This window comes from Paroedura picta, chromosome 8 (assembly GCF_049243985.1).
Source record: "Paroedura picta isolate Pp20150507F chromosome 8, Ppicta_v3.0, whole genome shotgun sequence".
In the NCBI taxonomy this organism is placed as follows: Eukaryota; Metazoa; Chordata; class Lepidosauria; order Squamata; family Gekkonidae; genus Paroedura; species Paroedura picta.
This window is the reverse complement of record NC_135376.1, coordinates 39664852-39691623: the sequence shown is the minus strand read 5'-3', so window position 1 is coordinate 39691623 and position 26772 is coordinate 39664852. Positions and strand designations below refer to the sequence as shown.

At 41.2% G+C, this 26772-nt stretch overlaps 1 protein-coding gene across 8 annotated transcripts in view; it reads left to right on the top strand.

The window, feature by feature from the left end:
* MAP3K13 (mitogen-activated protein kinase kinase kinase 13) overlaps positions 1-26772 on the top strand; it is a 46103-nt gene that overhangs the window by 7690 nt on the left and 11641 nt on the right. For 5 of the 8 annotated variants that reach the window (XM_077349187.1, XM_077349183.1, XM_077349186.1 and 2 more), the window contains 12 exons: positions 10082-10650; positions 12185-12368; positions 13337-13528; positions 13644-13802; positions 13981-14139; positions 14923-15031; positions 16317-16426; positions 17082-17198; positions 17945-18082; positions 23319-24027; positions 24257-24324; positions 25812-26109. In XM_077349187.1, the coding sequence (XP_077205302.1) occupies positions 10149-10650; positions 12185-12368; positions 13337-13528; positions 13644-13802; positions 13981-14139; positions 14923-15031; positions 16317-16426; positions 17082-17198; positions 17945-18082; positions 23319-24027; positions 24257-24324; positions 25812-26109 (2745 nt within the window). In that variant the 5' untranslated portion in view covers positions 10082-10148. Of the gene's footprint in view, positions 1-445; positions 632-5689; positions 5904-10081; positions 10651-12184; positions 12369-13336; positions 13529-13643; positions 13803-13980; positions 14140-14922; positions 15032-16316; positions 16427-17081; positions 17199-17944; positions 18083-23318; positions 24028-24256; positions 24325-25811; positions 26110-26772 lie in introns of those variants that run through there. The other 3 variants (XM_077349184.1, XM_077349188.1, XM_077349189.1) reach the window with 2 other exon arrangements.

The following is a 26772-nucleotide window of genomic DNA, read 5'->3' as shown; positions in this document are numbered from 1 at the left end:
GGCTTCTGGTTTTCCATCATATTTGATTTTATTAATAAATTCATTACAATAGTGTAATTTGGACTCAATGCCTTTTAGGCATATCCTGGATTCCTAAGACCCTGCAAAATGTCTGACCTCCAGAATGGATAAGTTTTAGAATATGGCAAATGTTACTGTTATAGTCAGACTCTGGAGGGGTAGCACAAAAATCTGCTAAGTAAATAAATTCTTCTGTCAGGGACTATGTGGAGGTCAAAGAGATTGAGTGTGAAGCTGATCTTGCATATTGCTCTGCAAAAGGCTTCCTCCACCCCACTTAAAGCTTACAGAAACTTCTGTATTGCGACAGTAAGTCCGAATTATGTTATTGTGGTGAATTTATTAATGGCACTGATAGAATTGAATTGGAGTGATTCCTCATCTCCGTGTGTTATGAAATCTGCTTTCATTTTCTTCTCTGTAGGTGACATGCCATGGTTCAACCCAATTTAAAAAGAAACCACTTTAGTCTTTATTTTCTTCAGATAGAGAAAGCTGGAGTTGAAATGTCTCACTCATAGAAGCCGCACTGAGTGACACTTGGTTTTGAACGGCAAATCTATGCACAGCTGTACTTGAGGACATGGGATATAAGTGTGGGAGCTTTCAGGTACTGGGAATAATTTTGTATTTAAATAGAAATATTATGAACAGCAGAAAATAATGAAGTTGATGAAAACAGGGTTTAATTTCCCCTCATCTCCCCACAAGGGCCTGTCATTCATATTTTATTTATGAATATTTGCATTCCTATTTTAGAAGCTCAATTCCACATAGTCAAATGCATTTTACTTTATTCTAAAAACTTAAAGTGATGATTCTGGTAAAGTCATACCATGGGAATAGGTGCTCCTGTTGTTAGTACTAGGGTGAGTCTTGATCAGGGGAAATTTTGTTCCATGCAGAAGTTTTTTTAAAATGCGTGTATAACCTGTGACTTCAGCTCAGTTGAAAATATGACCATCCTGGAAGACGTGTGTCCTGCCACTGCAGGAGGGTGTAAGTACGTCAGCTGGCTAAAGGACTTAAAAGCTGGCATGGAATTGATGTGGAGGGGTGGGGGAACTGCAGCTTCTTTGGCTAGAGGGGCACATAATGCTGCCAAGGAGGGAAGTGTGGCAGCCATGGAGCTTGGGAGGAGGCTTGGGTGAGCCATGTGTTGCCAGACGCGGGGACCAAATCTTATCAGCTGTTCCAGGCACCTGTCAGTGGGGAGGGAGCTTGAGCTGCCTGCCTCATGAACTGCCTCAACTCCTCTGGGCCTAACGGACATGGCTGCCATGAGAGGGCATGCAGATTTTTTCAGTTCAAGTTGGTTCCTATGGGCTATGCTATCTGTTGGTGCAACTTTCTGCCTCTGATAGAGACATTCCCCAGGCAGTAAGGGCTCAAGGAGTCAACTAACTCTGGCCACTTCCCCAAAAATCGCCATAACCATGCTTGCACAGAGGCCTGTGTTTTGGTTGTGCCAATAGGCAGTCATCTCGGGGCTGTGCCAGGGGCCATGAGTCATGGAGTGGTACTGGTAGCTTGCAATGTTGTAGTTGGCCTTCATGTAACCAGAGATACACCATTGCAAAGGACATTTGTCCCCCTTACTGCTTTCACACACACTCCCCTACTTTAGAATTGCACTGTTTAGTAATATGCTCTTAGTGAACAAGAGATTATGTAAATAAAATGTAATGGGTAAATTGATCTGATGGAGTTAAAATGAACATTTAAAACCAAAACAGCAAATAGATAACAGTGTCTTTCCCAGAAAAGGTCCATATCCAAAAAGATGGATGGGAGTAGCAACAAGTGTCTTTTAATTACTTCTTTCCACAGCTGGGAAAGCATCAGCTATTAATCACCTTAACATTTTTATTCCCCCCCCATGTGCTTGTGAATGACAATTGAACCCTAAGGACTGATTTTGTTATTCTAGCAAGGAACTATCTAGTCTTCATTATCATGCTGCATATTTGTTGTGATACTATTTACTAAGTTATTACTAATTTACTCTTTCCTTATATCTGTACTCTTATAATTTTTGTTCTTTTGTCTAAGGAAGTGTGCATGAACACCAAAGATTACACCTTGAATAAAACTTTGTTGGTCTTAAAGATGCCTTTGGACTCAACTTTTGTTTGCTACTTCAGAGTAACATGGCTACCCACCTTAATCTATTTTCTTACAGGGCATTTATTTACTTTATAGTCCTCATTTCTGAGACTCAAAGCAGATTACACAGTGAAAAACAATGCAATCAATTAGTATGGTATATCTAATAAGCAGTACAATAGGAGTAGGTTTCTAAAAATAAGAAATCATGTAGAAAGAATGTCAGGTGAGATCTCCTATTTACTACAAAGTTTACTGTGTTTTTATTGCCATCCCCCCCCTACCTTTTAGGAAGTAAAAGCTATGATACTTGTGTTAAAATTGCATAGAGTGGAGCAGTTGGGTGTAAATTGCTTGTAAAAACAAAGGCATTTATGATGTGACATTTAATGAATGTACCAAATAGTACAGTTTTATATGTGGAATTATAAATAATGTATTTTATGTTTTAAGTGTTAGGATTAATAAGAAAGTGTTTTCTCCAGATTTCTGTTTCTCGGGGGGGGGGGGTGTTAAAATTAAATTGCTTTAAAATTACCTGACTTTCTACCTCTATTTCCATACAGCTTTCCCTCCAAACTGAAAAGGTCAATGCCTTTCCCCTGATCACTCCTCTACTATACCTGACCTGGATAGCCCTAGCAAGCTTGATTCCATCAATTATTGTAAGCTAAGCAGGGTCAGCCCTAGTTAGCACTTAAAAGGGTGATCTCCAAGGAACACCAGGCTCGTGATGTGTAGCAGGCAATGACAGTTGTCTGGCAGCCAGACAAAATTCAGATCTCCTGGCTATATTACACACATACCATACAATAAATAAGTCTTCTCTACTGGGTTTTTTTCTAATAAAACTCTCCTTTGATTTACTTTTAAGTTTAAAATATAGTGGGGGAAGATGGGAGTGGTTTCTCAGTGGAACAGGCTTCCTCAGGAGGTGGTGGGTTCTCTATCTTTGGAAATTTTTAAGCAGATACTGGATAGCCATCTGACAGAGAGGCTGATTCTGTGAAGGCTTAAGAGGGTGGCAGGTTACGGTGGATGAGCAATAGGGTTGTGAGTGTCCTGTATAGTGCAGGGGGTTGGACTAGATGACCCATGAAGTCCCTTCCAATTCTATTATTTTATGAAGGGATATTTCATTATGTGCAGCTATGGTGGTCTGGTTCTATTCTTCTTACACTCTGATTTTGAGGCAGTCATCATTATTACTTCCACAGGAAAAAAAAGCCTATAAGGAACTTGGTTATGCTTTGTCTGTATGTGGAGGCAAGGGCAAGAAAAAGATTATTGTTACTTGTTCGGGCATCTGGGGATTCACCAGGGGGTGTATCACAATTATATATATGACTGTTCTATCATAGATCTAATTTCTGTGGTGGCCTTACTGTGCAAATCAAACCTCCACCTAATGGGACAACGCAGGTATAGTACAGGGTTTTCTGCAACTCAAGTTCCCAGGGTTGCAGAAAATTACAATATGTTTACTTCTCTCCATCTCCATTTTTTTCAGACTGTCAAAACACCAGTTGTTGTTGTTAGGTGCAAAGTCATGTCCAACCCATCACGACCCCATGGACAATGATCCTCCAGGCCTTCCTGTCCTCTACCATTCCCCGGAGTCCATTTAAGTTTGCACCTACTGCTTCAGTGACTCCATCCAGCCACCTCGTTCTCTGTCGTCCCCTTCTTCTTTTGCCTTCGATCGCTCCCAGCATTAGGCTCTCTTCCAGGGAGTCCTTCCTTCTCATGAGGTGGCCAAAGTATTTTTCATCTTCAGGATCTGGCCTTCTAAGGAGCAATCAGGGCTGATCTCCTCTAGGACTGACCGGTTTGTTCATCTTGCAGTCCAAGGGACTCGCAAGAGTCTTCTCCAGCACCAGAGTTCAAAAGCTTCAATTCTTTGACGCTCGGCCTTCCTTATGGTCCAACTTTCACAGCCATACATTGCAACTGGGAATACCATAGCCTTGACTAGACGCACCTTTGTTGGCAGGGTGATGTCTCTGCTTTTTAGGATGCTGTCTTGATTTGCCATAGCTTTCCTCCCCAGGAGCACGCATATGCAGAGATGTCTGCATATGAGCAGATGTCATTGTAAAAAAAGGGGGGAGGGTAGCCTTTTGGACAACTCAGTTGTCATTATTACCATAGGAACTGTGTGTGTGTGTGTGGAGGGAAGGATGCATAGAGGATAAGGGAGAGAGAAGGCACCAGCAGTGAGGGAGCTGCAAGAGGAGAAAAGCCTATGAAAGTGGTGGGGGAAGTAGTAGACTGCTAGAAAAAGACTGGAAGGTGCCAATAGAAAGAAAGCAGAGCTGAATGGCAGATTGTTGGTAATAAGGGGGATGAGATGGGGAGGCAAGGAGAGGAGGGAAGGGGAGACAGTTTGGACAAAGGCTGAAGACGGAGAAAGCACTGTCACAGACATGGAGGGAGCAAAATGGATATCTTGGTACAGGAAAGACCATGAAAGTGATATTAGGGAGGTGAGAGTCAATATGGGGATGCAGAAACCTTTGTGCTGGAGAACAGTGAAAAGAGCATCAAGGCAAGGGGGAGCCTGGCATTTCTCCTGACCCCTGAATCCTTGCAGGTATCCAGTTGTACAGATATGTTAGCAGTGGTGGTGGTGTGATACTGGTCAAAGGTCTGCTCGATGAAACAGTTAATCTCTATTGTTAATAATTGGCTATAGAAATATTCTTCCTTTGTCTACATGGAAAAGATTAGAGCAACAGAGCCGTGTTGGCAGTCATGCTTGTGAACATTGTTAGGAAAAATAATTTTTGTTTCCTGACCATTGTTTTGGGGAAAAGATAAAATTAAGTTTAAGAAACAAAGCAGGTATGAGCAAGCCTCTTCATAATAGCAGAATTTCTCCTTAATGTTTTGGTTTCTCTGGTCTGAGGTCTGGAGTTTCACTGCCCTCCACTTGATGCTGGGTGTTGCTTTTTGTTGGGTCCAAAACCAGGGGAAATGTTTCTCTGCAAGATTGTCAGAGAGTAAATTTCTGATATTTGTATGCTGGGTCAAGTAGGGACTTGGTTGCAGTATGGAATTTTCTTACTTGCAAATCTTAGTGTTTTTATGTCTTATAGATAGATAGAAGATAGAGAAAACCTACAATATAAGTTTTCAATCTGGTTTTGAGAGAATGTGCATATATCTAAAAAGAAACGAATAATACTCTAATTAGTTACTATACTAGGTTCCTATGGATACTTCATAGTATCAAAGTCAGGAACGTAATTTTTATGTTGTACCTTGTATAATAAAGACAGATGGTGTTTTGGGCTTTGAAACTGTATGACAGCAATTTTTTTCTTTGCATTTTCTACTATTCTCACACGTTACCATTATTTTAACATCTGTTTCCGTGGCCACCTCCCCTTCCCATCTGGCAGCGTCTGCATCATCATAACCCTTTGAGTCTGTCTCAGGGGTTTGATTGGTGGTGTCTGGTTGTTCTGTAATCAAGTTCCTCTGAAGAAAGGCAAGCCAATAGTTGCCTGTTTCCGATTGGCTGTCTGGTATGACTCTTTTTGTCTCCCCCGCCCCCTGCATACACCACAGCAGGCTCGGCTCTGAAACCTAAAACGGCCCCGTATACATCCATTCATGAATCTGTGACGTCAGTAAGCCTCTGTGTTCTCCTTTGCAGCAGGGTTGCAGGATTGTGTGGGTGGAATTTCCTTGCTGTGTTTTTCACAGCAGTTTGTTTTTTCTTGCCTTCCACAATGCAAGAAAATGGAGGAATATAGAAATTGCCCATTGTCGTAAGTATCTTGATAAATCTGTTCTTCTTGAAGCATCCAAATTTTCAGAATGACCAGTATCACCTTCCTGCCTTTTATTTCAGATGAGCAGATGAATGGTGCATTGGGGGTGTGAAAGGACAGGGAAAAATGCTCAAAGGGATCATATTAAAACCAATAATGTTTTTCTGTCTGACAGCTGTTTATCCATGTATTTGCATATACAGTGATTGGGGCCGTGTTTCATTTGTAGTTCTGGAGGTTGCTTAATTATTCTTGCTTCTAAAGCTAGGAAATACAAAATTCAGAGGGCAGTGGATATTTGAAAGGGCAGAAGTGATGAATAATGAGGAAAGGATAGACAAATTATCATAGACAAAATAGAATAATTGTGATTCCAGAAAGGCAGACTCCCTCTCAATTGTAAAAATATCCTGCTGCCTACTCATGTAGCTTGGATGCAATGCTGATAAAACATAAGATGTATGCTTTAGGATAAGAGGATGACCAACCATTTTGGCTATGAATGGGCTGGGGGGTTCACTAGTTAAAATCAGTTGATTTCATAGCAAGGAAAACATCTATTCAGATAATTTTTTATCATATTAAATACCCATGATTTTAACCTTATATGTACTTATGTTCTGCTGTTCAGAAATGGACTCAATCAGATCTGGCTCTGCTTATTGACCCGTTCTTGCTCAGTACTTGCTGTTTTAATACAATGGGAGTTGGAATTGTGTTCAGAATGAAAGCTATTACAAAATATGGGTATTAAATTGTCAGACTTGGAAAGTCATATCCTACCTTTCCTTGCCACTGGGATACACACCCCTTTATTGGCACGTGGGTCTCTGTGTTACAACTGTCCAAACCACCAGGTTCATATACCTTTTAAATTAGAAGACAGGCATGTTGTTTTTATTGCTAAAAACATTGTCTGTAGTTTTATAGTAAAAATAGAAAGCTACATTTTGGAGGGGTACTTGGATTTAGCAAGCATGGTGTTAGACTTAAATCGGAATGTTTTGTTGATCTTTGTAAACAGATTCTTGAAAAAGCACTGTATGTCTTCAGTTTGTGCTGCAGTGGTCATAGTTTTTTTTTTAACCTGAATATTTTGTACTGTCTGAATAAACTTTCTGATTTTGAAGGCAAAATTGCTAGATAACGTTCCTAAACAATAGAAGGGAAGTGCTGAAATTTCTTTGAAGTAGTTGAAAGCTATTCATTTTAAGTTACTTATTCAGTCCTTAGATTTCATGCTTCCTTTCAGAGCAGCTTGAATTCTGATGTGTCAATCACTATTAACCTTGTGTGAGACTGGAAGCATGCAGAAATTTGTAGGTGGCAGCATCACTTTTTCAGGGATCTGTATTGATTTGGTGTTTGGGATTTTTCTTTTTCTTTACATATGTTTCCAGCAGCATGGCGTTATGAAAATTTTCAAACTGATTTTTAAAGTTATTACAAAATGCATGGTGCAGTCGTTACAATTCTGTTATTCAAGCTGTACGTTTGTTCTGACTGGCAATATACGTTGCAAAAACTCAATTACTACTTAAATAATTACGTTTTGTATAGTTTGCTGAAAGCCGAGAGAATGGAAACCTTCCTGACCCCCTTGGGCATGCCATTCCATAAATTGCCCCAATGGAGAAAGCACATGTACAGAGAATAGTTGGTTTCAATTGCTTTGTAGACTGGCATCTCTAGAAAGCCCTGGTGAAATGAGCAAAGCTCTTGTGGCAGAGTTTAGGGGAAGAGTTGGTCCTGTAGATAAGAGATCAAGGCCATGAACAGCTCTGTATGTGATAGCTCTGGTAACAGATGGACATCTATCTGAGCACCTACAGGTTGGGGGTAATGGACATGCTCTGTCTAGCTCCCATAAATAGTTGAGCTCTGGCATTCTGGACCACCTGGAGTTTCCAGGTTGATTTTGAGGGTTGCCCAATATACAGTCCAGTACAGTTGTCTAGTCTTAATGTTATTGTGCTGTGGTTCCAGGTGATCATATCAGCCATGTCAAGGTATGGTACTATCTTACAGATTGAATAGCTGCCGCAGGAGTTGGTCCTTGGAGGAGAGAAACCAAGTGGCAGTCCAGCCCAGCCCACACTGATGGAGAAGCTTTTTCTTTAACCTGCCCCTTCTGTGTCATAATTTCCCCACCCTCCATGTTTCTAAAAATATCATGTGCATCACATGGAAGGTACATGAATATAGGAATCAGTCTTTCCTCCTAGGGAAGGATCTCCAACCCTCTAATCATCTTAGTTGCCCTCTCTTGTACTTTTGGCCATATCCTAATACTTGCTAAAATATGAGTTTGCACTTTTCACTGCTGCAGCAGTTGACACTTTCATTGAGCTATCCACTGTGACACCAAGATCTTTTTCCTTCTCTGTCACAGCAAGTTCAGACCCCTATGCCTAACTGTGAGATTTATTTTTTGTCTCAGTGTGCATCACCTTACTCTTACCAACATTGAACTTAATTTTCCACATTGTTTCCTACTCACCCAGTTTGTGGAGATCCCTCTGGAGCTCTTGACAGGCATTCTTGATTTTTACCATCTTGAATAATTTCGTGTCATCTGCAAACTTGTCCACTACTTTACTCTTGAGCTGCCAAACAGCCAAAAGGCTTTTTCTGGGGATCAGCTGTTGTTGGTTTGCCTCCCCCCACCCCCAACCGCTGCTTCTCTGTGCAGCAGAATCAGCTGTCTGGCAGCTGTTTTAGCGGAATCAGTTCAGATTTTCAAACTCTGTCTATGAATCAGTGAATAAGTTCATTTGAATTTTACTAACCCAGGATCTGGCTTCTTAGAAGGCCAGATCCTGAAGATGAAACTCAAATACTTTGGCCACCTCATGAGAAGGAAGGACTCCCTGGAGAAGAGCCTAATGCTGGGAGCGATTGAGGGCAAAAGAAGAAGGGGACGACAGAGAATGAGGTGGCTGGATGGAGTCACTGAAGCAGTAGGTGCAAACCCTTCCAACTCTATGATTCTATGACCCCCATGGACAATGATCCTCCAGGCCTTCCTTTCCTCTACCATTCCTCGAAGTCCATTTGACAGGAAAGCCTGGGGGATCATTGTCCATGGGGTCATAGAATCATAGAGTTGGAAGGGGCCATACAGGCCATCTAGTCCAACCCCCTCTGCTCAACGCAGGATCAGCCCAAAGCATCCAAGAAAAGTGTGTATCCAGCCTTTGCTTGAAGACTGCCAGTGAGGGGAAGTTCACCACCTCCTTAGGCAGCCTATTCCACTGCTGAACTACTCTGACTGAAATTTTTTTTTCTTGATATCTAGCCTATATCGTTGTACTTGTAGTTTAAACCCATTACTGTGCATCCTTTCGCGATGCGTCAGACATGACTTTGCACCTAACAACAACAAACCCAGGAAAACTCAAATCCGAAAATACCAATTTTTTTTCCTGGTGCACATTCCTAGTTGAGACATATAATTCTATTTCTGTCACTTTTTACTTTTGCATCTTGTCAATCTTAAACAAGTTAAAGCATTTTGTCAATTTTCTATCGAGACTTTTAATTTATTTTGGCTACAGGAATAGACTTTACATAGTGTTCCTTGATAATATCTATGGTTTCAGTTCATAGTTCTGGTAATAGTAAAATAGATATTTCAAATGCAATAATATACACAAGTTATCACAGTTCAGTTTTGCAGTCATATGTGAACATTTAGGTATAATTGATTTTAAGTACTGTAAAGAATTTTATCAACATATCTAGATATAATCATCTGAGCAATATAAAATCCAGAATATTTTATGATAAATTATCATGGAATGAACTTGGCGAAGTTTGAATAATTTTTTTGTAAAATGGAAAGCTATGTAAATACTTCAATAGTTTCGTCACATGCCCAGGTTCCAGCTTGGTTTTGATGTCAGGTGATTTTAGTGTGACTGATGTACAAAGTCCACCATGTAATATTACTGATACCACAGAGTCCGCAGAAATATTTTTGACTTGGATGGAGCTTTTTCGTGCTATTGTAACTTTTGTAGTTACCAAAAATCTTTCCCTTGAGAGGATGGTAAGGTAGAAGAGGCACTCAGACTGAGGACTAGGCAAAACAATTGGAAGAATGGTTCTCAGTTTTACATTGTAAGTACAGTTGTTTGCATTATGCTTATGTGTTGCCCTCTGTCTCTTTTCAGGGGCCACTTGCTGCACCAGGTGTGAGGATATCTTTTTGTTTACGTAATATCTCAGACTTTCTATTCCATGCACACCCACAGTACAATGACCAGTTCTCAGGAACCCCTGAGCTGGTCGTCTTCTACAACTGTGATCACCAAGACCCTAAGTGAAGACAGAGATTTTAGTGGGATGCATGGAGAACATATGACCACTGGTCTTCACTCTTCACCTGAGATGATAGAAGATGCACAAGACAAGGGTTTGTTTCAGAGCAATGTGTCAGAGAACATGAGCAGCTCAGTTGCCACAACAGTACTGACCAGCATAAGTGAGGATTCCAGGGACCAGTTTGAGAACAGTGTGCTACAATTAACAGAACAGGATGAATTAGAAACCACTGTTAACCAGGACAACAGTGACAGTGTGAAAAGGGAGACCAACCATGGAACAGATGATATCAAAATCCAATTCAACAGATCAGGCAGTGGAAATAGTGGATTTCTTGAAGGGCTCTTTGGCTGTTTGAAGCCAGTATGGAATATTATAGGCAAAGCTTACTCCACTGATTACAAGCTGCAACAACAAGGTAAACTTCTGTGGTAAAATCATATATTTTTATTGGGGCTTAAAAACGTGTTTTCAAAGTCGGGTGAATTTAGACGCAGAGAGGAGTATGTTAGCCTCTGCAGTATCATTAAATTCCCATAGCCTCATCTTTTTGCATGTGTGCATCAGTGTTTCATATACCACTCACTGGCAATAGCTCTAAAGACTATAATTAATCTTTCAATTAGAAGTCCTATAAAGTTTTCTATGTCTCAGTTGCTCCTTGAGCATTTAATCCGGGGTTTGCAAATTTTGTTATAACATGACTCCTGCTTTGTCAAGAAGCAATGGGATCAGCTTCTTAAAAGTGTAATACACAAAGCAGATATAAGTCATACAAATCAATGGCAAAAGAAATAACAAAACAGCTAGAGCCTCTGACCTCTGTTGTCTCTGACTTATGACTATGTAAGGCATGGTTTATGCTATTAGGCCTTTCTTTGTTCAATTCCTCCCCTTTTTTCTCTTAACAACTTTTTAAAAAACGAAGTAAATTATTTTATTGACATTATATATGAGGAAGTGAGCTATGTCTCATGAAACCTTATAATGAACTAGAGTTCTTTAAGATCCCAGTGGACTTGTTTTGTTTTACAAAAAATGGGACAGTGGTAAACTACCCATCTACTTGATAGCTGGGGAAAGCTCCATGATAGTGGGAATTGAATGTTCAATGCTTCTTTGTTGAAATAGGGCATCCCTTGCTTCCATGAAGTCTGTAGTGTATGCCAAAACTATTAGATCATCTGTTATATCTGAAATCAGGCCACTCTGGGGTGGTGATGTTACAATATTCACCTATTCACAATATTCACAGAGACAGTGTATTCTTTTGGATGCTGCATACCTTGTAGAAATGATCTCCAAAAATTCCTGGTGGCACCTGACATAGTTGTTTAGGAAGTCATCTTTTCACACACCAAGATTTATAGAGCTAAAACAGTAGTCAGTGCCTCCATAGCCCCCTCCCTCCAAAACCGGGGCAAAGTTTTCTTTTTTCTGCAGTACAGTTCCAAAGAATCCATGTACTCATTATGGTGGTTTCTTCCTCTTGCCTAGTTTATGTCTGGCAAATCCAATGCCTAATGGACATGGTCAGAGTTCCTTCCTAGGCAGAAGACCATGTTTTTTTTCCTGTAGGGAGGAGAAAGGTAACTTGGGCCACAAAACCAGATAAATAGTTTGAAGTCTCAGACTCTAGATTAAAGGTGGGAGAAGACTTTGACTCCAAATTAAGCAATCAGATTTTCCTTATCCAGATCGTTTCTAGTTAGCATCTCTAGCTGCTAATATGAACTACTGGAAAATTCCTTTAGGTTTAAAGGACATTTTTTCTGTTTAAGGATTTCCAGAAAAGGGGCAAGGAAGATCTCTTGGTTCCTGCTCACCATCATTTCTAGATGAAGTGCTGATTGTTGTTTTTCTTGTTCTCTAGCATTCTGTTTACTAATTAAGTTCAAGATATTACTTGGTGCTTGTTGGAAGCTATAATAGAGTGTGTGTGCTGTTACCAGATACGTGGGAGGTTCCTTTTGAGGAGATTTCTGAACTGCAGTGGCTGGGCAGTGGAGCACAGGGAGCAGTCTTCTTGGGCAAATTCCGAGCAGAGGAGGTGGCCATCAAGAAAGTGAGAGAACAGAGTGAAACAGATATCAAGCATTTAAGGAAGCTGAAGCATCCTAACATCATCGCTTTCAAGTAGGTCAATATTTTGATTGTGAAGGCTATATTTCTCGAGCATTGCTACCTGGTCAGACTTTGCAGTTCTCCTGATGGTCAGTGAAATTATGCTTTGAATTCAGCTACTTCCCTGTATCATCTGATCTACAGTAGTAACTAGAAAATCTCATTTACAGGATAAAATTCTGTATTTTATATGCATGCTGATGGTATACTGGGTTCGTTTTTGTATGGATGGGAGAGGGAAGGAAAATCTACTTGAAACTTATTATGTTCATGTATTTGACTCATCTCAAGGGTTCAGTCCCTTGCAGCAATTAGCATAACAGAAGAAAATCACTGGCTTTTTAAATAGGCAAGAGGATTTCTAGAGATACTTCACTAAATATGTGGAGATTTACTTTTCTGCAAAGCGTATTGTGTTACTCCTGCGCATTGCTAGGCATGCTGGTAGAGACCCCCCTCCTCAAAAGCCAGAAGAGAATTCTCCACACTTCAGCCTATCTTCTGGACAGGTAACAGGAGGAGATTATTCATCAAAATAAACTAAAATGGAGTATGTGGAGACTCCTGAGGGTCATGGGAGAACACAGCAGTGATGGCCAGTTTGTGAGAGGGAAAGCAATGGAGAGAAAAATCTGCTATCAAGAATCTGTTTTGCACACCATCATATTAGTAACCTGACCACCATGAAAAATCATCCTGGTATGGAAGCAAACATTGTTTCATCCCCTGCATTCTGCCCCCATGAAGGCTTCAAATCACACTTCATCGTTGAATGGGGATTGTTTAGAACTTAACACTCTGATCTCTGAAGAGTCTTCGCTTTCACTGCTATTGAGATATATGTCTGAATAATAACAAGTAATCAACCTTGCATGTATGGAACTGTTAAGGAGAATGGTGAATGAGCCACTGTGTTTCAGTCTAGAATGTCCCATTGTTTTTAGGTTGTCTTTTTCATCTGTAGTTCTATTTTATGTTAGGGGAGTTTGTACTCAGGCACCATGTTACTGTATAATAATGGAGTACTGTGCACATGGACAGCTGTATGAAGTCTTGCGAGCAGGTCGGAAGATCACGCCTCGTCTGCTTGTAGATTGGTCCACAGGAATTGCTGGTGGAATGAACTATTTACATCTTCATAAGATCATCCACAGAGACCTCAAGTCACCTAAGTGAGTTTCTAATGTGTATCAAGAATTAGAAATAGAATTGAATGTAAATTAAGGCTTGAGCTGCTATAGTGGCACAAAACATTCTCATGCTGTATTCTGTTTTTCCTTTCTTCAGTGTATTAGTCACTCACAATGATACAGTAAAAATTTCGGATTTTGGTACTTCCAAAGAACTCAGCGATAAGAGTACGAAGATGTCCTTTGCAGGAACTGTAGCCTGGATGGCCCCAGAAGTGATTCGCAATGAACCTGTCTCTGAAAAAGTGGATATATGGTGAGAAATGTTTACAAAAGGGCTAGCCAATTTCTATGTTCCCAATAGAATTTAACATCAACCAATATTTAATGATTTGATATTACTTCTGATTTCTCCTGTTCAGAAGTAAAATATTTTTGTAGTCTTCCTTGCAAAATATTGTTTTTCGGTTTCTTCATTCTCCTGTATGCATTAGGTCCTTTGGAGTGGTTTTGTGGGAACTTCTCACTGCAGAGATTCCATATAAGGATGTAGATTCCTCAGCCATCATCTGGGGTGTAGGTAGCAACAGCCTGCACCTTCCTGTGCCCTCCACTTGTCCAGATGGATTCAAGCTCCTTATGAAACAAACATGGTAAGAATTGCTGCTTGTGTAGCAAGCAAAGCTGATACTGTAACCTGCATCCACCCTTGCAATACCCGAGTCATATCATGTCCTCTGCAAATAACCAGCAGGAATCCCCCTCATGCTTCCTTGCTGCAATCCTGACTCAGGCAAAATTCACTCACACAGCCTTCAACACAAGTGTTGACTGAACGTGTGCTTAGGGGATATACTGTGTAAACAATAGGATTTTCCTTGATTGGTTTCTTTCTAGTAAAGTATGAGGAAATGTGTAGACTTAATGGATTTTGAGTGTTCTTTGCATTGAATGAATGTGGTGCCATTACCACCAGTGAAATGGAGTGACAGGATCCAAGCTGTACATGGTGTGAGTTGCTGTCCATGGATGTCAGAGAATATGCATAATCTGCATAGCAGATGGGTGTGAGCATGGTATAAGCGACCCCACTGTGTCAGTGTGAGTGTAGTATGCCTTGCTGCTCTAGGCTTAATGCAAGCTTCTATCTTTTATCCTGCATTGGAACCATGATCCTTGGTCCGGATCCAACCCACTTTCTTTAAATTGACAACCAAAGCTGAGATCTCTTCCTGTACACACCACTCTAGCAATACTATTCTTGTGAAAAATAATAATTTAGAGTAATGTGTTGGCTTGACTTCAGATTCATTAATATGTTAATATTTCCACAGACATTGAAGTTTATTTGAAATGTCACTATAAAGGGATACTCCAGATATGTTCATAGTCATATTTTAATTTACTGTACAGATAGACTCTCATTTCTTTTCCAGGCAAAGCAAGCCCCGGAATCGTCCCTCTTTCCGACAGACACTTATGCACCTTGATATTGCATCTGCTGATGTGCTGGCCACTCCTCAGGAGACTTATTTCAAGTCTCAGGTAAATCTAGAAATACCAGTGCAGAATTCACATTCTTACACTCAGCTTGTCTTCGGATGGGCTCTGTATATTTGAAAAAGGATGACAAAGCAGACGCAAGGACTGATGGTACTAAATTTGTGTATGTAAGGGAATATGAAGGGAAAGAATTTAATGTGTATAATCTGAAGTACCTAAAAAAGAGGCAACAAACCAAAAATCATATTCTACAACAGAATGACATTTGCATTAATTAGTTTGCAGTAGTAGAAGAAGAGTTGGTCTTTATATGCTGCTTTTCTCTACCAAAAGTCTCAAAGTGGCTTACAATCACCTTCCCTTCCCTCTCCCCACAACAGTCACCCTGTGAGGTAGGTGAGGCTGAGAGAGCCCTGATATTACTGCTTGGTCAGAACAGCTTTATCAGTGCTGTGATGAGCCCAGGGTCACACAGCTGGCTGCGTGTGGAGGAGCGGAAAATCAAACCTGGCCTGCCAGATTAGAAGCTGCTGCTCTTAACCACTATACCAAGCTGGCTTCTGTAGTACTGTACTGTACAGTTTCATAAACAGCCTGCTTCATCATATGTATTAAATGGACCAAAAAAGTGACTATACAGAGAGATTGAGCTACAAGAGGGGATAAACCAAATACCGTAATAGAGAATACACCTTTATTACTGAAGTACTATATAAGAATAAAGAAAAGTGTATCTGAAACAAGTGTTGTATGGAATTAATGTAACAATGCAGGATATATGCCATCCCACGAAGAGGGGTTTGTTCTGATTTGTTTTTGGCTTGTTGCAAGTCAGGCCAAGCATGGCAATGCTTTTTTAAAGATAATGAGAACTGCATCTTTGGTGCAGCCATTAAACATGATTGCTTTAATTCACCTAAGCAGATCCCCATACAGAAGTGTGTCCTAGGGCAAATCTGTGGGGTTGTGAGTATAAAAATCTAATGCCAAATATGCTTTATGAATTTCCTTTGAACAGCTATAGATTGGTCTGATTAGTCTGAAACAGAATTTTACAGATTAAGATAACATTTTTAGCATTGCTCCAGTTAGTGATGGTTGAGCTTGTATAGGAAATCATGCTGAATTACAGGGAAAAACTGGGACTTAGATGGCATCAGACTTTCAGAATCTATAATGGTAATGTTTACATAAAGGTGCCAAGTAACCTATAAATACTTGCTGAGGTTTCTTTTCTAATATGCAGAAAGAGCAGCCCTTTTCACAGAAGTTGTCATTGCCATGATTCATGCTGTGTAATCATTTAAATGTGAAATTATTTTGGTAGGCTGAATGGAGAGAAGAAGTGAAGAAGCACTTTGAAAAAATTAAAAGTGAAGGAACTTGTATACACCGGTTAGATGAAGAACTTATTCGTCGCAGAAGAGAAGAACTCAGGTCAGTTTATTTCTTATGAATATAAAAGAAACCTGCTGGTTCAAGTGTTGATTTAATAATTAATTTTTTAGACTGTCCTTCCCAAAGGCACAGGGTGGTTTACAAATGAGAGCCCATCTAGCCCAGTATCTTATTGCCAGCTGATAGGCTGCCTAGATACTTATAGACAGCCTAGAAGTAGGGTGTGAAAGCAATAATCTCTCCCCTGTTTGACCTCCTCACTCCAACAGCTGGTATTAAGAAACCTCTTGCCATCAAGCCTGGAGGTTCTGATTGGCTATCAAATTGATAGGTCTGTCCTCTGTGACTATGTCTTAAACTCCTTCTAAGATGTTGACTGCCATCAGCAGAGTTTATAAATCAACTATGTTGTGCGAAGAACTGTTCTTTGTTTGTCCTGAATCTAGTGCTAAGGTTTTTCAGGGTGATCCCACATTCCCATATTATGAGAGAGGGGAACGATAGGTTACAATTATCTGTTCTGAGTGCTTCTTTCATAGCTGAAACCTTGATCTTGTTTTTGTTTTAATCAGCTATGCTTGTATTAAAAATTATATAGGACATGTTTAATTTGGAAAGATTCTGCATAAGTACAGTTGTCCTTTGTACTGCATATATATGCTCTAGCTTATTGAAACTAGCTGTCTTCGCACAGGCATGCACTGGACATCCGTGAACATTATGAAAAGAAACTGGAAAGGGCCAATAACTTGTACATGGAACTCAGTGCCATCATGCTGCAGCTGGAGGTTCGGGAAAAGGAACTCATTAAGTACGTAACCCACCTGTGTGCCCAGCATCATGAATGGGAGATTATTATAACAAGGGTGGAAAGGACTGTGATCCATTCTTTTTAATTAATCAGTTTATTTCTATGGCTGCATTAGTAGAGGGCATTTGCAGTGGCAGTTTTGTCCATACCTTCCCTTTTCCAAACGGTAATGACTGGGGAAGGCACTGGCAAACCACCCCGTATTGAGTCTGCCATGAAAACGCTAGAGGGCGTCACCCCAAGGGTCAGACATGACCTGGTGCTTGCACAGGGGATACCTTTACCTTTACCTTTACCTCCCTTTTCCAGAACGGCCTTCTTTGGCCCCTGCATAGCACACACACACTGGAGGACTTCTGAATTAGGGAAAGGTTCACCCTTTTGGTTTTCTGCGGAAATTATAAATGAATATTCCCTGATGATAGGAACTGGAGGCAACCTGTCTGTTCCCAAACCATTTATGGTCACTTAATTAAATCCCCCTAGTAATAGGGCGAGGAATCCCTTTCCCTTAGAATGCTGTACTTGCTTATGTTTGGAATTTTGATCTGCTCCGCAGCCAGGATTCCTGGTAGTTTCAGCAGTTGCTTAACAAATAACTAGTCTTTTTGCATTGTTGACATGAGTGTATTGTAAGATATATAAGAAAAAAATTAGATTCATCTGGAGAAAGTTATTGCTTTGTCCTTTGGTAATTTACTTTTGCAATGGGAACATTAGGGTTTTATTCTTACTCTATAATGTAGGCGGGAACAAGCTGTGGAAAAGAAATATCCTGGGACTTACAAACGTCACCCAGTCCGACCCATAATCCATGCCAATACAGTGGAAAAATTGATGAAAAGGAAAGGAGTCTCTCACAAGCCTGGGGGTCAGATTAAAAGGTGAGCCAAGTAGCAAAACAATTTCCCCCTATGGGAGGTGTATTCTGTTTACTTGAGGAAGTCAACCCTGAATATAAGATGACCTCCCCCCTCTCTACAAGGTAACAGTGTGAACAAAGTTTTCAATTATATAGCAATCAATACACAGTGAACATTGTGGGCTGCAGAAGAAAATAATTTCATTTTTTGCACTTTTACTGGTAATTGCTCACAAGTAGTACTGGATCATGTTTCAAATTTAAGAAGGTAAATTCTACCCCCTTCTCTCTGAGTGAAAGGTAGTAGGCAAAGTCTCAGACTGACCACCTAGCAGTGGGCTCTGCGCTCGAGGATCATAATATTTTCTGTGGGTTAGGAAGTGAGATTTTGTTATATTACCAATCCAGCAGGACATTTAAGGTTAACAACTTGCTTTATCCTTCCCTATCTAAAATGTCCACCAACTACTTGTTGTTATGTGCGAAGTCGTGTCCGACCCATTGCGACCCCATGGACAATGATCCTCCAGGCCTTCCTGTCCTCTACCATTCCCCGGAGTCCATTTAAGTTTGCACCGATTGCTTCAGTGACTCCATCCATCCACCTCATTCTCTGTCGTCCCCTTCTTCTTTTGCCCTCGATCTCTCCCAGCATTAGGCTCTTCTCCAGGGAGTCCTTCCTTCTCATGAGGTGGCCAAAATATTTGAGTTTCATCTTCAGGATCTGGCCTTCTAAAGAGCAGTCAGGGCTGATCTCCTCGAGGACTGACCGGTTTGTTCGCCTTGCAGTCCAAGGGACTCGCAAGAGTCTTCTCCAGCACCAGAGTTCAAAAGCCTCAATTCTTTGACGCTCGGCCTTCCTTATGGTCCAACTTTCGCAGCCATACATTGCAACTGGGAAGACCATAGCCTTGACTAAACGCACTTTTGTTGGCAGGGTAATGTCTCTGCTTTTTAGGATGCTGTCTAGATTTGCCATAGCTTTCCTCCCCAGGAGCAAGCGTCTTTTAATTTCTTTGCTGCAGTCCCCATCTGCAGTGATCTTGGAGCCCAGGAAAATAAAATCTGTCACTATCTCCATTTCTTCCCCTTCTATTTGCCAGGAATTGAGAGGGCCGGATGCCATGATCTTTGTTTTCTTGATGTTGAGTTTCAAGCCAACTTTTGCACTCTCCTCCTTCACCCGCATCAACAGGCTCTTTAGTTCCTCTTCACTTTCTGCCATTAGAGTGGTATCATCTGCATATCTGAGGTTGTTGATATTTCTCCCTGAAATCTTGATCCCAATTTGTGACTCCTCTAATCCCGCATTTCTCATGATGTGCTCTGCATACAAGTTAAATAGGCAAGGCGACAGTATACAGCCTTGCCGAACTCCTTTCTCAATTTTGAACCAGTCAGTGATTCCATGTTCAGTTCTCACTGTTGCTTCTTGACCTGCATATAAATTTCTCAAGAGACAAATAAGATGCTCTGGTATTCCCATCTCTTTAAGAACTTGCCACAATTTGTTGTGCTCCACACAATCAAAGGCTTTAGCATAGTCAATGAAGCAGAAGTAGACGTTCTTCTGGTACTCCCTAGCTTTCTCCATGATCCAGCGTATGTTGGCAATTTGATCTCTAGTTCCTCTGCCTCTTCGAAATCCTGCCTGTACTTCTGGAAGTTCTCGGTCCACATATTGCTGGAGCCTAGCTTGTAGGATTTTGAGCATAACTTTGCTAGCATGAGAAATTAGTGCAATGGTGCGGTAGTTTGAACATTCTTTGGCATTGCCCTTCTTTGGGATTGGAATGTAAACTGACCTTTTCCAATCCTGTGGCCATTGTTGAGTTTTCCAAATTTGCTGGCATATTGAGTGTAGCACTTTTACTGCATCGTCCTTTAAGATTTTGAATAGTTCAACTGGAATGTTGTCACTACCACTAGCTTTATTGTTGCTCAGACTTCCTAAGGCCCATTTGACTTCACATTCCAGGATGTCTGGCTCCAGGTCAGTAACTACCCCATTGTGGTCATCAGGGATGTTAAGCTCGCTCTTGTATAGTTCTTCTGTATAATTTTGCCACCTTTGTTTGATCTCTTCTGCTTCTGTGAGGTCCCTACCATTTTGGTCCCTTATCATACCCATCTTTGCATGAAACGTTCTCTTCATATCTCCAATTTTCTTGAAAAGATCTCTGGTCCTCCCCATTCTATTGTTTTCTTCTATTTGCTTGCACTGTTCATTTAAGAAGGCATTCTTATCTCTTCTAGCTTTTCTCTGGAATTCTGCATTCAATTGGGTGTATCTTTCTCTTTCTCCCTTGCCTTTCACTTCCCTTCTCTCCTTAGCTATTTGTAAAGCTTCCTCAGACAGCCATTTTGATTTCTTGCATTTCTTTTTCTTTGGGATGGTTTTAGTTGCTACCTCTTGTACAATGTTGCGAACCTCCGTCCATAGTTCTTCAGGCACTCTGTCTATCAGATCTAATTCCTTAAATCTATTTGTCACCTCCACTGTGTATTCGTCGGGGATATGATTTAGTTCATACCTGAGTGGCCTAGTGCTTTTCCCTACTTTCTTCAATTTAAGCCTAAATTTTGCAACAAGAAGCTCATGATCTGAACCACAATCAGCTCCTGGTCTTGTTTTTATTGACTGGATAGAACTTTTCCATCTTTGGCTGCAGAGCACATAGTCAATCTGATTTCTGTGTTGACCGTCTGGTGATGTCCATGTGTAGAGTCGTCTCTTGGGTTGCTGGAAAAGAGTGTTTGCTATGACCATTGTATTCTCTTGACAAAATTCTACCAGCCTGTGCCCTGCTTCATTTTGTACTCCAAGGCCAAACTTGCCTGTTATCCCGGTTATCTTTTGGCTTCCTACTTTAGCATTCCAATCCCCCATGATGATAAGCACATCATTTTTGGGCGTTGCTTCTAGAAGGTGTTGTAGGGCTTCATAGAACTGATCAACTTCATCCTCTTCAGCAGCAGTGGTTGGGGCGTAGACCTGGATCACTGTGATGTTGAATGGTTTGCCTTGGATTCGAACTGAGATCATTCTGTCATTTTGGGGATTGTATCCCAAGACTGCTTTTCCTACTCTCTTATTGATTATGAAGGCTACTCCATTTCTTCTGCGAGATTCTTGTCCACAGTAGTATACCTGATGGTCATCTGAATTAAATTCACCCATTCCTGTCCATTTTAGTTCACTGATTCCTAAAATGTCGATGTTCAGTCTTCTCATTTCTTGTTTAACCACGTCCAGCTTGCCTTGATTCATGGATCTGACGTTCCAGGTTCCTATGGAATAAAAATCTTTACAGCATCGGACTGTCTTTTCGCCACCAGTTACTTCCACAACTGAGCGTCCTTTCGGCTTTGGCCCAGCCGCTTCATTCATTCTGGCGCTACTCGTACTAGCCGTCTGCTCATCCCCAGTAGCATATTGGACACCTTCCGACCTGAGGGGCTCATCTTCCAGCGTCATATCGTTATGCCTATTGGAACTGTCCATAGAGTTTTCATGGCAAAGATACTGGAGTGGTTTGCCATTTCCTTCTCCAGTGGATCACCTTTTGTCAGAGCTCTCAGCTATGACCTGTCCGTCTTGGGTGGCCCTGCACGGCATAGCTCATAGCTTCACTGAACTACGCAAGCCCCCTTGCCACAACAAGGCAGCGATCCTTGAAGGGGGCCACCAACTACTAGCCTACTGTAAATCCATGGGCTTCTTGTGTTTCTCTCTCCTGGGTGGGGGAAGGGGGAAGAGCTGAACTGCTAGGCGACTGTGTCCAGAAATGCAGGGGAAGATGCTAAAGCTGGTGTGGAGTACTATTCTGAGCTACAGACCTAGAAGCATGGGTCATCATAGGAGTACCATTGTTCCTACCTCTTTGTACGGTTTATCAAACAAGGAGTTAGCTGATGAGTCCACCCAATTCTTCCTCTGTCCCCTTGAAATTTGAAGCAGCTTGAAAGGCAGTAATTACAGACTCAGCCTACCTTTTCCTATTGATCCTGTCTGCTGGTGAATGAGTTGGTGCACCTTTTCCAGAGCTCTCCCCACATGCGCCATGAGTTACCTCTCACACTCAGCAGAGCTTTATACCTGAGTGAAAGGCTACCTCTTCACCTTTTCACAAGACAAAAAGCTAAAAAAGTCTTCCTTTTTGAGTAACTACAATAGTACCAGTCTAGACAGTTGAAAAAGAAGAGCTGCTTTTCACTACAAAGGAGTCTCAAAGTGGCTTACAATTGCCTTCCCTTCCTCTCCCCACAATAGATACCCTGTAAGGTAGGCAGGGCTGAGAGAACTCTGAAAGTACTGTTCTCTCAGTGCAATCCTATCAGGTCTGTGACTAGCTCAAGATCACCCAGCTGGCTGCATGTGGAGGAGTGGGGAATCAACCTCAGTTCTCCAGATTAGAAGCCACCACTCTTAACCACGACACCCAGTTTCTCATGGCAAGTGTTCGGATTTTAATATATTTTTAAAAATTGTTAAACATTTATCAAGTGATATGACCATATATGGTCATGTTAGTCCACACACCCCCTCCCTAAATGGCCAATGATGGGGCTGGAGGGGATGGGAAGGAGTCGGGCCCCGGGTGTACACCACTATGCTTCCCAACTATATTCTTCATGAACGTGCCACTTCTGGGGTTTCTCAAGGCCTGTTGAATATTTCTCAGTGGTAAAAAAGTTGAAAAAGCTGTTGTAGGTGATTGATCACGGATGCTATTGGCTCTTAGCAACGTCAGCTTTTAGCATCAAATAATTACTTGAGAAGCTGAACAAGATGTAGCAGTATAAATTATATTGTGGACCCAGAGAAGGCAATAAAAGCTAACTCTAAAATAACGATTGATTTAGGTGGGTAGATGTGTTGGTCTGAAATAGCAGAACAATATTTGAGTCCCATGGCACCTTTAAGACCAACACACAAAGTTTTATTCAAGGGGTAAGCTTCCGTGTGTGTGTGTGTGTGTGAAAAATCAAACAATCATGGCAGGAGCATGTATATACAGGATCTTGACGCTAGTCTCTAGATGCATCTTAAGTGGCGCTTCTGGTTCTGGCATTATTTGTGCTTTTCTTGATGTGTGCCAATTCATACATCATTTAAAAAGGCACTAAACTAGTCCAGTCATCTTTTAGTAGACACCTTGACAGGGCAGTAAGAGGAAATGTGAAAAAGCTCTATACAACTGAGCTTAGCACTTACCAATTCTAACAGAGAGGATGGTATTTTGCTTCCTTTCCAGACCTGATCTGCTGAGGTCTGATGGCATTTCCAACACTGAGGTCGGCCCTAGTGGCTCTCCTCTCTCAGGGAGTCCCAAGATGTCTACAGTTAATAGCAAAGGCCGTTACCGTAGCAAACCACGCCACCGCCGAGGAAACAGCAAAGGCAGCTCCAGTGACTTCACAGGGATTTTGAAAAACCAGCCAGCCCAGGATGACTCAGAGCAACCATCTAACCACAATCAGCATCACCCCCCTCATCATGGGCATCACCCTCGGCTAAACATACACGGGCAGGACATAGCCAGCTGTGCGAACAACCTACGGTATTTTGGCCCTGCTGCAGCCCTGCGGAGCCCTCTTAGTAATCATGCGCAGTGGAGGATGTCTGGCTCTAGCCCCGACCTTATCTCCACTGCCATGGAAGCTGATTCACGGAGAAATCTGGAGGAGGATGAAGGCAACAAGGCTAATAATTGGGAATGCTGTAAAGGAGACATGTGCTGCCTCTGTCCAGAGTGCAAACTGCGGGAAAATGGTTCAAACCAAGGGCAGGCACTTGAGCCAGGGCTGGAGCCACCACAGCATGATCCACTGTATGCAAATGCTCAGTTTCCTGGAAGGAGCGAGGGAAGTGAATTTAGCACCCACAGGCCAGGGTCATCCCTTGGCTCCTCACACCCAACGAGCAGTCCTGGACTACTGTGTAAAACACGACCCATCCCAAAGGTAAGGTACCTCTGCCCTTCTCACAAATAATGACCTTTGCTCTCTGGTCATGTATGCTCAATTTGTTGGCGTGTTCAGGAGTTCATAGTTCTTTCCATGTAGAACTGGTTTCATTTTACGAGCATTGCTAAATGGTTTATTTTTTTGTTAGAAGCCATATTGCTGTGTGTTTGTAATTGGCTGCTGGTAATAATTGGCAAACCACACTAGTCTTTTATCTCCCTGCCAGAGTGGCGATGATTCTTCAGAAGAAGAGGGAGAGGTGGATAGTGAAGTGGAATTCCCACGAAGACAGAGGTAAAAATTTAAATTGCTGAAGTCTTCCTATTGCTGAGTAACTAATTAGTTAATGGGAGGGATTAAATTTTATATTGATTTAATTGGTCTTTCAACCCATGCCTAGAGATAGAATAATACATTTATAAATGATGGATTTGAATCAAAAAGTACTAAATATCAATTTCTCTCTCTTTTTTAATCCATTGATTATTGTAGGCTGCAGAATGTATGGTGTACATATAGACATATGTTGTCATACTATGCCTCTCAAGAGGTGTTCTGAGTAATGGTTAATTGAAGAACATCAGAACATCAGTGCTAGAGTGTTGAAATCCCAGTAATTGTATCACATTGGCTCTCGCAGTGATATCATACTGAGTGCTCAGGCCTGTATTACTTGTAAAAAGTAAATCTAACCTCAAATTACACAATATTTACACATGAGTGAGTTCCTCTGGCACAACTACTTCAGCCTGTTGGTATCAACAAATGATCACGTCTCTTGCTGCTCTTGCTTGTTGCTTTTGTGAAATTTGTATCCTGTACTGTTCTGTAGGCATTACTCCCCAACACTTGCTCTGGCTTTCCATAGCCTTCTCCTACTAGATTGACTAAATGCTGTATATGCTTTTCAGTTGTCCTACTTCTTTGAATAGATTATTCAAGCATCAGCAGAAAGTAAAAGTGGCATTATATACTATAAAGAAATGCTGAGCTTTTAAAGATCTTGCAAAGGGTGCTAATAGAAAAAGCCACCTTTGCTAGCAGCTACTGAGGAATGACATATAGGCTGTGAATTATCCCATCTGTAGCAGATAAGTAGACATGCTTGGAACGCAGAAAAGTGAAGAGCATAGGAGAACTTAACCCGCCTTTCCTTTTCATACCTTTTGTTATTCAAACAGTAAAATATACGGAGGCAGTGGAAGGGAATAGGTCTGAAGACTAATGCTAGTTCCATTTTCTAGTTTATCAATATGCTTCTTGAACAGAAAGGAACATCAGCTAGATGAAAGTTCAGAATTTATCATGAAAGGTCTTCCTTCCTTCAGCTCAATTTGTATATGTTGCATAGAGAATCTTTTGAGTGATTGGGTCTAGACATGGACAGAAAAATCCTGTATCACCCTTGTGTATTATTCTGAACTATACTGACTCTACAGAGATAGTGTTGAACTTACTAAACAAATTGGTTCTTTTGCAGCTTTAATTTAAACTACTTATCTTTAGCTCATGCATAGTATTGTGATGAGACTTTATATACTGGGTATATTTCTAAAATCTTGAATACAAATTATGAAACATTTTTCAAAGTTTACAGTTTTTTCTTAAGAGTGGGAGAAAGATTTTTATGCGACAGTTCTCTAAGTTAAATCTGCCACAGGAAAATCTCCTTTTAAGTCGATATGCATAAGTTATTTTTTTAGGAACTTGGCCACCATCGTAGCCTACTCAATTGCATTAAACCTTTAAGTCTTGCCAATACGACTCTTGTGGATTTGCAGGCCACATCGCTGCATCAGTAGCTGCCAGTCCTATTCAACCTTCAGCTCTGAAAACCTCTCTGTGTCTGATGGAGAGGAAGGGAATACCAGTGATCATTCCAATAGTCCAGATGAGCAGGCCAGGAGACGAGAAGATCAGCTGGCTGAGAAGCTGGATGAGATGATGTCACAGACTCCAGAAATCCCCATTGAGATCTCTACTCAGTCAGATGGGCTTTCAGATAAGGAGAGTGCTGTACGCAGAGTGAAAACACAGATGTCACTGGGCAAGTTGTGTCCTGAGGAATGTGGCTATGAGGTCAGTATTACTATCTTTTTGCCTTTGTGTAGTTGAAAAATCAATTGACAGTTTGGAAACTAAAGCTGTTAGTTGGCTGTCTAGACCGAGGATAAATTATTAAGTATAAGTAAAATGTAGTAAGCTTCCAAAGGTTTTTTGCCCCTTTCTTTCCTCAGTATCAAAGGTTTTAGGCCTGAAATTTTCCTTATCTCTGTCCAAAACCATTCATACCTAAAACCATCTGGAGCACCCACACTTTTAAAGTTCCCAGCCTTGGGGAGATATGGAGGAGTCACATAGTTGCCAGCATAAAAGAGGTCCTTCCCACCAGTTGGATAGGAAGAACCAGTGAGGCTATGGTGTCTTGGTTTATAAACGAACCTCTCTACAAATTCTGCATGGAACTCTCAGATCCGTTGCAGATATTGGATTGGTTTTTGCCTGCTATCTGCCGGTGGCAGCAGAACATCCCCTTCCCTATCCCATTTCCCCATAGCTCCTTTTGATACCTCCTCCCTCCAAAAGCTATGCTGGTGTCAGGTCCTTACTTACATAGATCTTTGAGTTCCATTGCAACAAATTGCAACTCTGTTATTAACAGGCAGCAATGCCTGTCAAACCTTGTTGGTGTTTCCAATGATGAAAAACACCACCCCCACTGTTGTCTTGTGTTTTTGAATT